At 37.9% G+C, this 17,008-nt stretch overlaps 1 protein-coding gene across 1 annotated transcript in view; it reads left to right on the forward strand.

Annotated features, from left to right (window-relative positions):
- LOC124513566 (uncharacterized) overlaps positions 1 to 17,008 on the forward strand; it is a 158,950-nt gene that overhangs the window by 19,799 nt on the left and 122,143 nt on the right. The window contains exons 6-13 of the mRNA XM_047081691.1: positions 3,736 to 3,840; positions 6,979 to 7,032; positions 8,256 to 8,360; positions 8,873 to 8,926; positions 10,058 to 10,162; positions 13,056 to 13,109; positions 15,248 to 15,352; positions 15,901 to 15,954. Coding sequence (XP_046937647.1) covers positions 3,736 to 3,840; positions 6,979 to 7,032; positions 8,256 to 8,360; positions 8,873 to 8,926; positions 10,058 to 10,162; positions 13,056 to 13,109; positions 15,248 to 15,352; positions 15,901 to 15,954 — 636 coding nt within the window. The remainder of the gene's footprint in view (positions 1 to 3,735; positions 3,841 to 6,978; positions 7,033 to 8,255; positions 8,361 to 8,872; positions 8,927 to 10,057; positions 10,163 to 13,055; positions 13,110 to 15,247; positions 15,353 to 15,900; positions 15,955 to 17,008) is intronic.

Consider the following 17,008-nt stretch of genomic DNA (forward strand, 5'->3'; position numbering starts at 1 on the left):
AGTGTTATTAAGCACCTTCACATTTTTTGTGCAATGACTGCCACCATCCGTCTCCAGAATTCTTTTCATTTTGTAAAATTAAAACTCTGTATCCATTAGGGGCGCCTGGGTGGCTCAGTCGGTTAAGCGGCGGACTTTGGCTCAGGTCATGATCTCGCGGTCCGTGAGTTCGAGCCCCGCGTCGGGCTTTGTGCTGACAGCTCAGAGCCTGGAGCCTGTTTCAGATTCTGTGTCTCCCTCTCTCTCTGCCCCTCCCCTGTTCATGCTTTGTCTCTCTCTGTCTCAAAAATAAATAACCGTTAAAAAAACAAAAAAAACCTCTGTATCCATTAAACAAACACTTCCCATTCTCCCCTCCCACGAGCCCCTGACAACCACCATTCTACTTTCTGTCTGTATGGTTTTGACTAATCTAAATACCTTATATAAGTGGAATCATGCAGTATCTATTTTCGTGACTAGTTTATTTTACTTACCCTAATGTCCTCATGTTTCATCCAGGTTGTAACATGTGTCAAAATTTCCTTCCTTCTTAAGACTGAATAATATTCTACTATATGTATATATATTCATTCATCCATCAGTGGATACTTGAGTTGCTTCCACATTTTAGTGATTGTGAATATGTTCTGTGAACATGGGTATACAATTTCATTCCTTTTTGTTGCCTAATAACACATTCTGTTGTATGTGTATATGTTGTGTTTATTCACTCATCCTTTGATGGGCATCTGGGTTCTTTCTGCCTTTTGGCTGTAATGAGCATTTCCAAATGTATACAAAGTAGGAAGAATAATATAATGAATGATAAAGAATAAAGAATAATAGAATGAACCTAGATTCAACAGTTATGAAGATTCATCTCACTTGCTTCTTATTTATTTATTTTTAAATTTTAACGTTTATTCATTTTTGAGAGACAGACAGAGACAGAGCATGAACGGGGAAGAAGCAGAGAGAAGGAGACACAGAATCCAAAGTAGGCTCCAGGCTCTGAGCTGTCAGCACAGAGCCTGACGCGGGGCTCGAATTCACAAACCGCGAGATCCTGACCTGAGCCGAAGTCCAGTGCTCAACCGACTGAGCCACCCAGGCGCCCCTCTTACTTATTTCAAAGCAAATTTTCATTTAGTCCTTATATACTTCAGTATACATCTTCTTAAAAGTATGGATTTTTTGGGCCCCTGGGTGGCGCAGTCGGTTAAGCGTCCGACTTCAGCTCAGGTCACGATCTCGCGGTCCCTGAGTTCGAGCCCCGCGTCAGGCTCTGGGCTGATGGCTCAGAACCTGGAGCCTGTTTCCGATTCTGTGTCTCCCCCTCTCTCTGCCCCTCCCCCGTTCATGCTCTGTCTCTCTCTGTCCCAAAAATAAATAAACGTTAAAAAAAAAATTAAAAAAAAAAAGTATGGATTTTTTTACATGACTGCAATACCATTATACAGTTTATTTTTAAATTTCCCTTCTTTAAAATATTTTTTACAGTGAGCTTATTCAAATAAAAAACCCAACAAGCTTTACACACTGCATCTATTATGACACTTAAATCTCACGTACTCTACAGCTATTCCTCTACCTTCTTTGTCTTTTCTTTTTAGGCACTGATTTTTTTTTAAGAAACTGGGTTGCCGATTGTCTTGTAGCATTTCTATACACTAAAAAAAGAAAAATTTCCCATATACTAAATTTACCCGTTTTTGTCTGTTTTCTCATCTCTCGTTTCTCTGTTGTCCGTATTCCTCATAAACCAGGAATCAGCTCTGATGGCTTAATTATTTTCATCTTCAACATTTTTTGACAACAATACTTCATAAGTAATACTGTTTATTTCACATTGCATTCCATCGGGAGATACAGATCTAGTTTATCTTTTTGAAAACGGCTCTACAGTTGTCCCAGATCATTTATTTAAAAGTCTGTCACCACATCCTTGAATTTGAGATGCCATCCTAACTATATACTTGATTTCCATGTGCACTTGTCTATTTTGAGAATTTACATTCTGTTCTATTGGTCTGCTTATTCATGCTCTAAACTGTGTTGAGTATAACAGCTTTATAATCTTTTGATATGAGTAGACCTAACCCCTCACTCCTCAGCCCTTGTACGCACACACACACGCACACACACACGCTCCCTTGTCCACCACGCCCAGTTCTGGCTGTTCTTTATAGAAACATCTTTTTTGTGTGACTTTTAGTAGGAGTGTATTTGTCTTGTTTTTTTTTTCTTTCATTTTCCATTTGCTGTGTAACATATTTCCTGGTGAGAAGATTGATTTCTTAGGGTTTGAAAACCACTTATATTATGAGAGGACTTATCACATGTACGTGTTTACTGTTGTGCCAAGTTTAAATCCCAACATAATGAAGAAATATGAAAGCATATCATGCACCCTTATTTCTTGTTTTCTGTGGTATAGAAATACTGACTACCCTTTCAACTTTAACATCGAAATCTTCCACATTCAATACAGATCCGCGTTATTGTGAGTCAAGATTTAACCACGTGGTGATGTACCCACTTGGCTGTAGCTCCGGCCTCCATGGGTGCAGACAATGCCATATGCACGGTGTGCACCAGTAAGAGTGCCCCATAGACACCGTGAGCTGCCCACTAGGAAGCTCGGGAAAGACACACCACTGCTACTTGGCACTAAACCAAGGATTGTCCCAAAGGACTTTCCCGCAGCCCTAGATTCACTAGTGGGTAGAGGATGAGTTCCATGTGGTTCAAGGTCCCCTTCATGTTCCCATACAGCTGTCTTGTTTCCTTCCTCCCTCCTTCCTCCTCTTTCCCCCTTCTTTTCATTTCTAAGCATTTTTTTCTCTTTTTCGGCTATCCTGGGTCATTTTGTACTGTTTCCTATCTCCTGCAGATGCAGATACTTTTAGCTTGTTTTCCATTGCTTTACACATAGGAAGCATAATAGTTTTGTAATTTGTGCCTGATAACTTCTAAATCTAAAGTTTTTATGAGCATGTTGCTGCTGCCTGTTATTTCTGCTTATTCTCTCTCAGGTAACTTGTTTCGCTCTGTGTTTGATTCTTTGGAGTGGGAGCTATTTTCCTTGGAAAATTATAGAAAGAAACCTTTGAGGGTAAGGATGGAAGCATGTTCCTAAGGAATACTTGCCTTTGCTTCTGCTGGGCACTTGGACAGAATCACCCACACTCCATGAGGTCATCAACATGACAGTTCAAATCCAGATGGAGCAAGTATCATTAGAACAGAAACAGTACCAGGGCTCTGCTTACCTCCCTAGGTTCCTACTTTTGATGAGACTTTGCACTAGTAACGTACTCTCTTATCAGCTCTTCAGTACTTTTGAGGAGATGCTTTTTACATTTTATCCAAGATTTCAGTTTCCAGAGGAAGGTTGGTCTGAATAACATCATCCTCCACATAAATGGAAACAGAACTTGATGATCGATTTTTGTCAGGAGTTGAGGCATCTAATCTGGGAGTTCAGGAAAAAAAAAAAAAAACACAAACCCTCATTGTCAGCCACAGTTTGATTTTACCATTTGCTGTGAAAGATTTGAAAATTGCTCATTCACCTGGAAGATTTGTATTCGAATTCTAACATCCTTATTGACCCCCTTGATATATGTGAATAGACTATATTAAATCTTGTTTTCCTCATGAGACTGATAATCATTAATGCACTATGAGTAATGCGAGTGGTCACATTTTGGAATCCGTGAGTTTTCCCCGTATTCTTTACTTTTTCACAAGGAGAGATTGTTGATGTCGATACAATGGATTCTCCTTTGCCACCTATGGGGATGAACCTTTCAGAAGAGGAAATTAATGATCTGACACGTGATCTACCAGCCGACGGTGAGTATTTAAGATCTGTTTGAATCGGTTAATCTGAGCTTCTATAAAAGAATCTCTGAAAACTCTACTTTGGCATTAAGAAGACGGAAAACATGAAAGATGACTCAGACTGGAAGTAAACATGTTTTGCCCCTTGACATTTTCAGTAACTTCATTTCCACTTGGAGTATGGCCAAGGCCAAGGCCACTATTAGAACTGAACAAAATTAGAGAGAGACACTGCTGTGGAGGGAAGGGAGTGGGGTGCATTAAATAGAAGAAACTTTAACACAGAAAAAATTTTTTAAAATTATAGAGAAAAGAGAGCAGAGCCCAAAGTGGGAAAGTATTTTTAATTTCTTTTAAGTAAGCTCTAGGCCCAGTGTAGAGCTGAGTTCACAACCTGAGATCAAGAGTTGCATGCTTTACCACCTGAGCCAGCCAGGTACCCCTAAGTGGGAGGTTATTAAAATAGCATTTCTGTCTTTGCCTCACCATTTTCAAGGACATGTAGAAAGGCAGAATAGGGGCGTTTGGGTGATTCAGTCTGTTGAGCGTCCAACTCTTGATTTCGGCCCAGGTCATGGTCCCAGGGATGTGGGATCGAGCCCTGCATCCAACTCTGTGCAGAGTGTGGCCTGCTTTGGACTGTCTGTCTCTCTCTGTCTCTCTCTCTCTCTCTCTCTCTCTGTCTCTCTCATACACACGCGCGCTCACTCTCTCTCTCAAAAGAAAAAAAAAAGCGTGATAAAAGAGGAATATGAAGTGTAGGACCTATTTCCTGCACCAAAGGAATAGGACCAAGTTTTCCAGATACCCTTGAGGGGAAAAGGAACAGTAACCACTCAGGCCTGAATGTGTGGAATACCTGAATGCTCAGCGGCCCCACCTATGCCTCTGCTTACATCCCCTCATTCTGAGCTGGATTCCATGGTCCAAGGACTGACTGTTCCCAAAGCTCTAATCTCCCTTGATGGGCTAGAGACAAAGTCTAAAGTTTAGTACATTCTGAATTGGGGCTAAAAGAATTCTCAAGCTAAATAAGCAAATGTTAAATATCAGCCTGAGAACGTTATAGTAGCGCTAAGAAGTATCTGTCTGGAACATGCCTTAACTATCATATAACCTTAGATGAATCAATGCTTGCTCATCTTATTAAGGTGCATTTATTCACGTCATTGTGTAAGATAAGCAGTGTACCCTTAAAACTATTTTTGTTAATTCATTTAATTTATTCTCTAATTTTTACCACTGGTAGTGTACTAGGAGGACCATGCAAGTGGTCTTCACTGTCTTGTTTTCTTTGCTTGCAATGGTGTATCCGTGAATGAGACTAGATATGGACCAATCAGCTTTCGTAATAGAAAACTATTTTTTGTCTATTTGAGATTATGGTGGAATTTTTTTTCATATTGCTAAAAAGCAGAATTATGGGTGGAAATCTAGCTATTATTTGAAACTATCCTCTGGTATTGCCAATGATTTCTGTTCCTTATTTTAAAATAATAATTTCAGATCAACCAACATAATGAAAATCATTGTGAGATTAAAAAGTACACATGAAATAAAATGGACATGTGGAATGATTAATCCTTTTTTCTTTAAATCAGAGTTAGAATTTTTTTTAAGTTAATTTATTTATTTTGAAAGACACGAAGAGCGCGTAAGCGGGGGCTGGGACAAAGAGGGGGGTGGACAGAGGATCCAAAGTGGGCTCTGTGCTGACAGCAGCAAGCTTGATGCAGGCTTGAACTCATGAACCGTGAGATTACGACCTGAACTGAAGTCGGATGCTTAACCGACCGAGCCACCCGGGCACCCCCAGAGTTAAAATCTTTAAGTTATTGCTTATTGGTGATCTGCTCACCTGAAGAGTTACCATCAGTATTGAGCTTAAAAAGAAGTTTTGTGAAAGATTAAGGCTCAAGCATAGAGCCCCAATTATATCATTTGGGACAGAAAGACCCCATTTAGGGCAAAGCTTTTCTCATACTGTGTCTGTCAGGACGGAGATATGAATTTACTGGAGAGGGCAAGATTCAGTTGAAATGGGACCCGAGTTAAATAGCGAATTTTACACCAAATAGGTGTTATCATCTTTGTTTCTGAGAATTTCCAGTGGCCCCGTAAAACTGACACATATCTTCATGCTTTCCTGACCTCACTAATTGGTTTTACTACAGAAATAACTTTTGGAATGTTCTGCCTCAAAAGATCCAGAAGAAAAACAAGGAAGATTCTCGTTTAGCCTAGATTTAGCAACCAATGAATAAATGTATATTTATCCTGCTCACTGTTCTAATACTTGTTATTGTGTACATGTAAGTGTCACACAGCTTCTGCTAAGAGTCACTGCGTACTTCTAATACTTCAGTAAATATTTTTGAGTTATCCAGGACCTTCATTTGTAAATTTTCCATGGTATAGGGGTTTTTAGATACTGTATACTGTAATTTATTACTTACAATCTAAAATCAGGAATTTGTCAACTAACTTACCAACAGTGACAGTTTTTTAGGTCGTTTTTCTTTCTTGGCAAAATATAGATCTCAAAAATCATCTATTCGTGAGATATTTCTGTTCTTTAACATATTAATGTCTTTTTAAATATTAATTTGTATGAAATTCAATTTGTCTACTATGTCTACTATGAAAACTATGCAAATCATTAGAGTTGGGAAGTTAAGCTCAAAATGAATATTGCCCTCAAGCAAATCGTACATCATGCAAATCAAGAGTAAACTGGTCTGCCTGGGTCAGTGAACATGAAAGGAAATAGTAATTAGAATCTCAGTAAAGAAAGAGATCATTTCAAAAGTCCCGTTAAAACAGTGGTGAATAAGATCCCAGTTTTAAATTTTGTTTTCCCTGGCGTGGCCCAAATCCTTTTGGTTTTCCAAAGTGTAAAGCTAAAAATAAAGTCTGATGAAAAGAGGTGACTTTTGAATCTCACACCTTTAGCGTTTTGCCATAAGACAATGGATGAAAGCAGTTGTTAAAGCAGGCACCTTTAGAACAAGTAGAGTGATTCTTTTCCATGTCCTTTTGTGCTCCTTGGGGTAGGTGGGGGATAAAAAGTAGCCAATGAATGCCACTGTGCTTCCTGTTTTGCGTTTCTCAGTGAATGCCACTGTGTATTTGATTTACATTTTCTTCCAGTTCATGGGAAGGTTGAAATGAGAACGCATATGGATGGAATGAAACCTTTTACAGGTAAGTAAGAGACTGTCACTTTTGTCCTGGAAAATATTTTGCTCACAGGGATGGATGATCAAAAACAGTTTGGGGAAGGGGGTCAAAATGCCACAGAGCTCTCTTACTATAAGTCACCTTTTTCTCAATTCTGCTTTCACTTGGTTGATGTACCAACCTTTGACTATTTTCCAGAGTTCTAAGGAAGTTGATTCTGATAGTTCTTTCTCACTCATTGTGTTTCGGTGGAAGGATAGTTTCATGAAGCAACCCACTCACTGCTCAGCTGTTTTTGCCAATGTCGCTCAATCTTTCAATAAGAAATTACTTTTAAGTAGATCTAGAGGATACAATGTTAAGTGAAATAAATCAGCCAGAAAAAGACAAATACCGTTTGATTTCACGCGTGTGGAATTTAAGAAACAAACGAATGGGGCGCCGGGGTGGCTCAGTCAATTAAGCATCCGACTTCGACTCAGGTCACGATCTCATGGTTCATGAGTTTGAGCCCCTCATTGGGCTCTGTGCTGACAGCTCTGAGCCTGGAGCTGCTTCAGCTTCTGTGTCTCCCTCTCTTTCTCTGCCCCTCCCCCACTCACGCTCTGTATTTCTCTCTCTCTCTCTCTCTCTCTCTCTCTCTCACAAATGAATAAACATTAAAAAAAAATTAAAAAAAAAAAAAACAGAAACACAAACTAAAAAAAAACTAGACTCTTAACTATAGAGACCACATTGTTGCCAGAAGGGAGGTGGGTGAGGGGATGAGTGAAATAAGTTGATGGGGTTAAGAGTTCATTTGTTATCATGAGCACCGATTAATGTCTAGAGTTGTGGAATCATTATATTGTGCATTGTACACTTATTCCAGTTACATTGTAAAGCCCTGACAGGATCAAATTATTGTCATTATGAAGAAAAAAGTCACATTATTCAGAGACAAGAATAAATACAATAAATGATAGCTGAATTTATACTTTTTTCATCTAGTATCTTAATTTGCTGGCCAATTATAAAACAAATTTGTTCTCAGCAGGGCAGACTTGTTCCCAGAAATAAAGACCTTCCTTTTGTAAACACTAAGGGGTTATGTTCTATTATGTGACTTCCCCATAATTCTGTGTAAACGTGTTTCATTTTCCCCTTCCATTTCCTCAAATGGGGGGGATGCATTATAATGAGAATGAATTTTTCACCATTTCATGGAATGATTATTCTCAGACATTAATGTTCTTGTATTTTCAAAGGAAAAAAGGTTCATGTCAGTGATCTGGAGAAAGTTCTGGGAAGCATGGGGATCGAGCTCACAGCTGAGGAGCTTAAAAAGCTGCAGGAAACTCTGCCAATTGATGGTGAGCTATACAGAAGCCACAAAGACTTTCTAGGGAACTTGGTTTTGTGGCCCGTGTGAACAATTTAAAATTTTTACCTGTCGAGGGCTTTCTGAAAAATCCTGAAATTGATTAGGAAAAGGCATTGTCATTTGGATTTAGTCTGCAGTTTACCAAACCCTTCAGCCATAGCTTTGCCATCTGAGTGTCAGGTAGTTGATCAGCCTATATCCTAAGGAAGAAAAGGAAGGGAACTGGAGGGGACTAGGAAAAGAAATAAAAGGGGAAGTCAACAGAAAAAGGAAAGGTGTGATTGTTTCAACATAATAGTGTTTCCCTCAGCGGTCAGTCTCCTACTTGCCAGAAAATACATATATTTGTCACACTCGGTTTTCTTTTCCATAACTTCTTTTTAAATTTAATACTGAGACAGAACACATTTCCCACTCAGTTTCAGTTGTTTTACTGAAGTTGTAAGTAAGTGAATGTTCATACCATTTCCCTTCTGACATGAATTGTTCCTTTTCCTATAGCTGCTGGAAACGTATTTCAGAATGCAATGTTGGATGGGGTGAAATCCACTCAGGGTAGGTTAAAAGCCTGATAAGAAAGGCAGAGACATCTGAAATCTTCAAGGTTCACATTTATCATTTAGACACGAGTCCTGTCTAGCTTCGTATGTATAGATTACTTAGTTACTTTCTTTTATTTGAAGTTTATTTATTTACTTTGAGAGAGAAAGATGGTAAGTGGGGGAGTGCAGAGAGAAAGAGAGAGAAGGGGAATCCCAAGCAGGCCCTGCACTGACAGTGCAGAGCCAGACGCAGGGCTTGAACTCACCATCCCTGAGATCATGACCTGAGCTGAAATCAAGAGTCCGATGCTTAACCGACTGAGCCACCTAGGCACCCCAGTTACTTAGTTACTTTCATCATCATCATATTTTACGCTATAATGTCTCAATACATCTTGCTAGGAATCCATACTCACAACCCCAAAAATCTAATCATACACAGCAAATTATGAAGAAAAGAATTACCGAATTTTTAGGGAGTTGTGTAAGGAAAGCTTGTTATGAAGGAAGATTGAAGGCAAATCCATAGAAACAAAAAGTAGGTTAGGGTTGCGGGGGGCTGGGTGGAGAGGGAAGTAGGGAGTGACTACTTAATATGTATGGGCTCTCCTTTGGGGATGATGAAAATGTTTTGGAACTGGAAGTGATATTTGTACAACATTGTGAATATGTACCAAATTCCACTAAGGTGTTCACTTTAAAATGATTGATTTTATCTAAAAAAGTGCTAAGATTCTGCTTGTTTTTAAGGTTACCTTATGATCTTCACTCTGTTTTAATATTAGTTAGTTAATAAATTAATGAGGTCCTGTCATCAAAGCTCATTCCTATTCTCTCTAATATTGGTTATAATCAAATCATGTAGCCTATCCCTTCATGAGCTGTTTATAATACAGGCTTCCATTCAAGGTTTAAAGGAAGAATTACTAATTCTGATTTTTCTGTTGATTATTTAATGCTCTTAGACATGTTAAATGGGAGTTCATACAGAAAAGTAATAATCACATAAGTACATTTTCTCTTTTGTTTTTTATTGTAATAATGACAAAGTATATATGTTCAGATAACAATTCGCATTCAAAAATATATTTCTAATATTTTAAACTCATTTTTTTTCATGTTTCATTCCTGTATGTTTCCTAAGCAGGCAAAGTTAAGGTGAATAACCTGGACACTGTCCTGGAAAACTTGGGAATCAAGCTCACACAAAAGGAACACGAAGATGTGACAGAAAATCTACCGCTTACCGGTGCGTGTTTCACATACTACTGTATCTTACGGAGACTTTCTGCACTTGTACATGAGTGTGTCCATAATTAGTTTTACCTAGTCTCAAAATGACATTTTTGCAAAGCTTAGAGAAGAGACTAGCCTTCTCTTCATTTCTATAAGCCCCATATCTTTAACCTCTTCTCTTTTGGATTCCAAGCATCACACACAGAACTATTATAACTACTTTCTGACCCAGTAATGAATTTACAAGGAGCAAAATGAATCTCATAGGCTAGAGAATAGAAAGGAAGGAAGAAAAATATGACTAATTTCCCTATTATTAGTATCCCTCAAATAGTTGTGTCCTAAGCCCATTAATCACTTTAACTTTGACAATTCCGTGTTACAATTCTCCGTGGACAGTATTATCCACACTCCTATTTCCAAGTGTCATTATATGCTGAAAACTTCTAGATGTTTTTCTGCAGCCCAAATTCCTCCCCAAATATGGGTTGGGTAAAACCACATCCAGATTCCTGTTGGGTTGTATCTGCCAAATTCATTCTTGCTCAGCAAAGCCTCAGATCTTAAATTCACTATATTTAAAAATACCTACCCCAAACTATCTCCTAATTATACATTCCCTTTCTCAGCTGGTGGCACCATCGTGTTCTTAGTAAAACAAATTTAAAAATTGACATTTTTCAGGGCACCTGGGTGGCTCAGTCGGTTAAGCCTCCAACTTTGGTTTAGGTCATGATCTCGCTGTCCATGAGTTCGAGTCCCGTGCTGGGCTCTGTGCTGACAGCTCAGAGCCTACAGCCTGCTTCAGATTCTGTGTGTGTCTCTCTCTCTGCCCCTCCCCCAATTGTTCGTTTTCTCTTTCTCTCTCTCTCAAAAAATAAATAAATATTAAAAAAAAACCGAATTGGTATTTTTCACTGCAACTTTTTCTTAGTGCCACATCTCATTGAATACCAAGTCCCACCAATTAGGAGTGCTGACTATTTCATACATCTGTGATCTGACCCTTGCTTTCCTTTTAGCTTTATCTTACATTATTTCCTGCTTCCACATTGCCCTATAACACTGAGGTGTCTGAACCATAGTATTGGATATAGGCAGGGTTCAAGATTCTTATATAGTCAGCTCTCCACCCTGTTGCAAAGCAGTAGCTATAAATGGATGAATTTTAGCGGGAGCATCTCCTGATTTTATCATTTGCTGTACGTCAACCCAACTACTCTATTACAGTATGTTTACTTGTCCGTCTCATCCCAGAAACTGACTTGTTCAGAAATTATATTAAATTTATTATTAAATATATTTTAATCTTTAGTGCCTCATATGGTGCCTGAAATTTAGTAGATAATTCATAAAATTTTCTTCAGTTAATATACAGATCTTCTTTGTTATTTAATGCTTATACCATGGCATCTGATTTGATTATCCAATTGTCCTTTTCCACATACTCTCCAACTCCTAGAACAAAAATACTTAGGCATATTTCACCAGCCAATTCTTGCCTATAAAATTAATCTCAAAGTTTACCTTTTCCAGAGCTCCCTGATCCATGGAATTCACTTTATTTACTCTTCCTCTTAGTTTAAAATTCATCCTATTCACACATATATTATTATACACTTAGCATATTGTATAAAAAGTGAGTGTCTTTATATCACTCTTCTTTGTTTATGAACTGTGATTTTCTTGTAAGTAGAAACCATACGTACATCATTTTATATTTAGAGGCAATAAATATTGAAGAATGAATGGAATGATGGAATAATTAGACTAAACAAATGAAAAACAGTGAAAAATACAAATAATTCAAAGTGACACAAAGTCTTCAAGAGGAACATCAAATATAGGCTGGCCTTCTAACACTTCATTTGAGCAGTACATAACTAAAGGGCTCCAAATCATTGGTATAAATGTTATCAAAGCAAAAAGACAATTGCCTAATCATCACTCATGCAGTTTTCTGCTTTCCAAAGAAGGTTTGGCAGAAATTATACTCATTTTGAAACAACCAGCAACATCCTGGCCAATTTCAGTGGTATACAAGGGAATACTTGTTCATACTTAGCACACGGGTGCAAACTTGGCCTTCTCTTGAAATCCCCCCTCAGAACCATCCTAATTCCAAGTTATTCCCAATAAGGCATAATATTCTTCTCAAGTTTATTGCTTTTTTTTTTTATGACTCATTACCCTTTAAAAAAAAAAATAATTCCTAGTGTTACACAAGGACTTCATGAAGCCTTAGGACATAGGAGAGCAAGTCTACACATTCGACTCATCACGTAGAATTTTTATTAACCCATTAGCTTTCAGTGAACTGTTGAATCCCCTTTGTAACTAGTTGTTATGTTACCACAAGTCCTTTCAGTTTGGAGACTCTCTGAAATATCTACCCGTCTTTTAGGGTTAAAGAGAAATACATACCTATCTTTACACACACGTATATATAGTGTTAATAGAAGAAACAGGTCACCAATTTGTGTGATCAAAAATCCCAAGATAGTTGTGATAGACAAAGAAACTAGAGAAAGACAAATTGGGAAAAGGTAGGAAGACAAGAAAGGTGGTCCCCAAAGACTCCTCTGACAAATGTGGCTGAACCAAAGCTGATAAATTGCTACACAGCCAAATAAGTCACTGGGACCTTTCACCCTGCCGGTAAGATGGAGAGCAGCCTTCACATTCAAGAGGTACATTCAAGACTCCATTTCGTCCAAGAGATAAAGACTCTGCCTCAACTAATGTGGAGTTAATTCTTTAAATCCAGGGTTTATATCCTTATAGTTGAGTCAGATAAAGCAGTGGAGCTAATGAACTTCGATCTCTTATTTCCCAATTTACCCTATTTTTTGTCTGTTTATATATGGCTCTCTGGCCTTATTACCTTATTTTGGCTTTCCTTGTAGCTAATGGGAAGGTTGAGCTCAGCACATTGATGGATGCAGTGGCCACTGTTACAGGTTAGTGAACAATTACTGTGACTCTAAGCTCCTAATTCGTACATTAAGTTATATTTTAATGCTCTATTCCAACTCTCCCATCACTACCTTTTTACTCTGCCATTTTACCATTTTATTGGGGAAGTGTTTCTACTTTAATTGTCTAAACTACGGGTTGGCAAACTCTGACCCTTGGGCCAAATCTGCTTCCGTTTGTGTAAACAATTTCATTGGAACACATCCAGCCCATTAGTTTGTGCATTATTTATGGCTGCTTTTACCCTACAAAGGTAGAGCTGAGTAGTTGTGACAGAGATCATAAGTCCTACAAAACCTAGAATATTTTCTATTGTTTATAAACTTTTATAGAAAAGTTGGCTGACTCCTAGCCTAGAGTTTAACTTCAGAGTGATCTTACATCCTAGATTGTTATGGTTTACCACTGAGGGAGATTAATTTTAACGAATTATTTTTAATACCCTCTTTTACTCCAAGTAGTCCTTGTATACGTGATAAATTGTATGGAATTTTAACTTTTGATATTTACACTATATACTGAAGTGCAATGCTTGATAAAAAATTCTTTATCCCCTGAGGTTTCTTCCAAACAGTACTTTGATATGCATAATCTGAGTGTCAAGGGAAACGGACTTTCTGCAATTGTAGCCTCAAAGTACTAGCCCAGAGTGCGCAGGACAGAAAGGCTCATGGACCCAGTTAAGATGTTTGAGTCACACAGTATTAAATCATTTAAAAACACACAGCAAAAAATAAATAAATAAAATAAAATAAAATAAAAACACACAACAAAAATGGGGCAGAAATATGGAATACATTAACAAATTCAGGGTAGAGTGAATGGAAGGACTACACTACTTGAATCTGAGTTGTGTGATGTGCATAATAAGTTTTGTGTCTCTCTCTGTTCAGCAGCATTCGTTTTTCTTGCTGCTGATGTGGTTATAAGGACCAGAATTGAGATTCAAGCAGATGGACCACAGATGGAAAGTGCTCTAGCCTGTGACACAAACTCTTTCAGAAAGACTCAGGGTTAGGGTCACCTGGGTGGCTCAGTCAGTTGAGCATCTGACTCTTGACTTTGTATCAGGTCATGATCTCACAGTTCGTGAGATCGAGCCCCATGTCAGGCTCTGCACTGACAGCACAGAGCCTGCATGGGATTCTCTCCCTCTCTCTCTCTCTCTCTCTCTCTCTCTCTCTCTCTCAATCTCTCTGCCCCTCTCCCCCACTCTATCTCAAAGTAAATAAACTTAAAAAAAAACAAAAACAAAAACAAAAAAAGAAAGACACAAGGACAAGTACCTGTTGTTAATAGTTGTAGTTTGCCATTAAGGCCATCAAAGAGCCATAGGTTTTGTGTTCCTTGAGCAGAGGACACAGAAGACCTAAAAATGGTGTCACCAATGGATTGCCAAATTAGAGTCATTTGAACAAGTGTCATAAATATTTACCACATCTTGAATATTTGGTGCCTCAAGCAATTTTAGAGTATCACAAATATTTAGCGCTTCTTATACATTTAGTCTAACATATATTTAGTGAACCTGTTCTCCATGTGCATGTAATGCCTCATGAGTATTAAATATTGCTCAGTTCTTTCATTCCCTTCTATCTAACTTACATACCCTTTACTTAAAAACTACTTGCCTGTACTGCAAAACATCTTAAAAGATGTAGCCCATGTTTTGTAAACTACAAACTTGAACTAATGTACTTACTTCACTTGTGTAATAGAATTAAATGTTCTCAAAGGCAAATGCACATTATGCTGAATTAACATATTAAGCAGTGAAGTAAAACCAGACACAACACTCATAATTAAGGTAATAACAGAGACACTGAATTTTAAATATCTGTGATATTTTAAATAACTTGGAATCCCCCAAGCCACTTACATCTTGCTTAAATTGCTTTACTCAAAAAAAAAATTGCTTTACTCCATAATTATAGATATTGAATTTTTTGAGTAAAGGCAACAATTCTGTTTCCATGATGTCTGATGGCGCAAAGGTCTCATGCTACTTTGTTTATAGCTGTTGCATGATCTGCTGAATAGATAAATGACTTCTTTTTTTCATATTTTGGAGATTTTAGGTCATAGTCAAACTTTTCATCTACTCACATTTCTTTCTTTGAAGGAGGAGAAGTTAATGTCAGTGATATTCAAAGTATTCTGGAGAAAATGGGGGTAGAGCTCACAGATAAGGAGTGCTCAAAACTAAAGAAATGTCTGCCAGTCAATGGTGAGTATTTAAAAAAACAATGTAGCCTTTAAGGAACTCAGACTTGTGTTTATTTTTTGAGAAGTTCTAGAATTATTTCCATTTGATAAAAACAGGATTTAGAAGGAATTATGCAGTTCCAGTTTAAGAAGTAACCCCAGCGGTGCCACTTTGTTTATAGAATCATTGGCCCCTTCAGTCACTAACCTGGTATTAAGTCAAGGAAGTGCCTATTCTAACTTTTGATTCTAGTCAGAAGGCATCCTCAAGAATAAACAGGGACATACAGGAAAGTAAAAAGAGTGAGAAAATACCAGAAAGGGAAAATGGGGAAATTAAAGGGAGGCATAGGGAATTAAGATGTGTGTGTTTCAGCATAGTAGAGTGCCCATAATAACTCCCTCAGAAGCCAGGGGGCCATATTGAAAATTTTCTCTACTTGTTAACTGTTTTCTTGGTTATTTACAATTAAATGAGGCCTTTTCTGGGGGTAAATTATGATGTCTGTCTTTCCTAAATGCCTAACTTAATCTTTCATTGGTGTGGTCTGATTTCTTTCTTTCGTACAGCTGTTGGAAAGGTGTACCAAAATAGGTTGATGGATGGTGTAAAAACCCTTAAAGGTGAGTGACAGTTATAGCAAAAAAGCAGATGAATCTGAATCTGAAAAGCAGACGAGAAGCCTTTACCACTGTGTGTGTATGTGTGTGTAAAACTACATTCATGTTTTTTCCAAAGATCTTTTCTGTATTTATTTTACGAAATGGCCTCCTGTACCATTCTTTTACCTTAAGATGGAAGCAAAAATCCACATAAAAGTTGAACTCTTGAATAACTTCACCCTTAAGGAAATGGTAAACTAGAAAAATGTCTAATCAGCACAAGTAGGTAAAAGGAAGTTTATGTGTATAGTCATGGATTCTAAGATCATGAAGAAATGTCTTCTTTGAAAATTCATGACTATGGACCTATGTTCATGTTGGTTCCAATTCATATTTGCACTCCCTGCATGGCCCAGGAACTCACAAAAATTTAACAAAAAGTGAGGCACCTGGGTGGCTCTGTCAGTTGAGTGTGTGACTTTGGCTCAGGTCATGGTCTCATGGTTTGTGGGTTTGAGCCCCATGTCACGCTCTGTGCTGAGAGTGCAGAGCCTGCTTTGGATTCTCTGTCTCAGTCTCTCTCCGCACCTCCCCCACTCACACGCACGTGCGTTCTCTCTCTCTCTCAAAAGAAATAAATATTAAAAGAAAAATCTTTTAAAGTTTGCACCAGCATTGTAGTAACTCTAGTATTAAAGAAATTCATCCTCATATCATGGTCAGAAGAATTTTCCCTATAAAACTTTTCTTAAAATGAACTTGAAACAGAAAATTACAAAAGATGAAAAAATTTTGCCAAAAGGGAATTAAAAGCAAAAATGAACTATTGGGACCTCATCAAGATAAAAGGCTTCTGCACTACAAAGGAAACAATCAACAAAACTAAAAGGCAACCATCGGAATGGGAGAAGATATTTGCAAATGACATATTGGATAAAGGGCTAGTATCCGAAATCTATAAAGAACTCACAAACTCCACACCTGAAAAACAAATAACCCAGTGAAGAAATGGGCAGAAGACATGAATAGACACTTTTCCAAAGAAGACATCCAGATAGCCAACAGACACATGAAA

The sequence above is a fragment of the Lynx rufus genome, unplaced genomic scaffold, assembly GCF_022079265.1.
Source record: "Lynx rufus isolate CCGP_SWC_20201006 ecotype Redwood Valley unplaced genomic scaffold, mLynRuf1.p SCAF_18, whole genome shotgun sequence".
Lineage (NCBI taxonomy): Eukaryota > Metazoa > Chordata > Mammalia > Carnivora > Felidae > Lynx > Lynx rufus.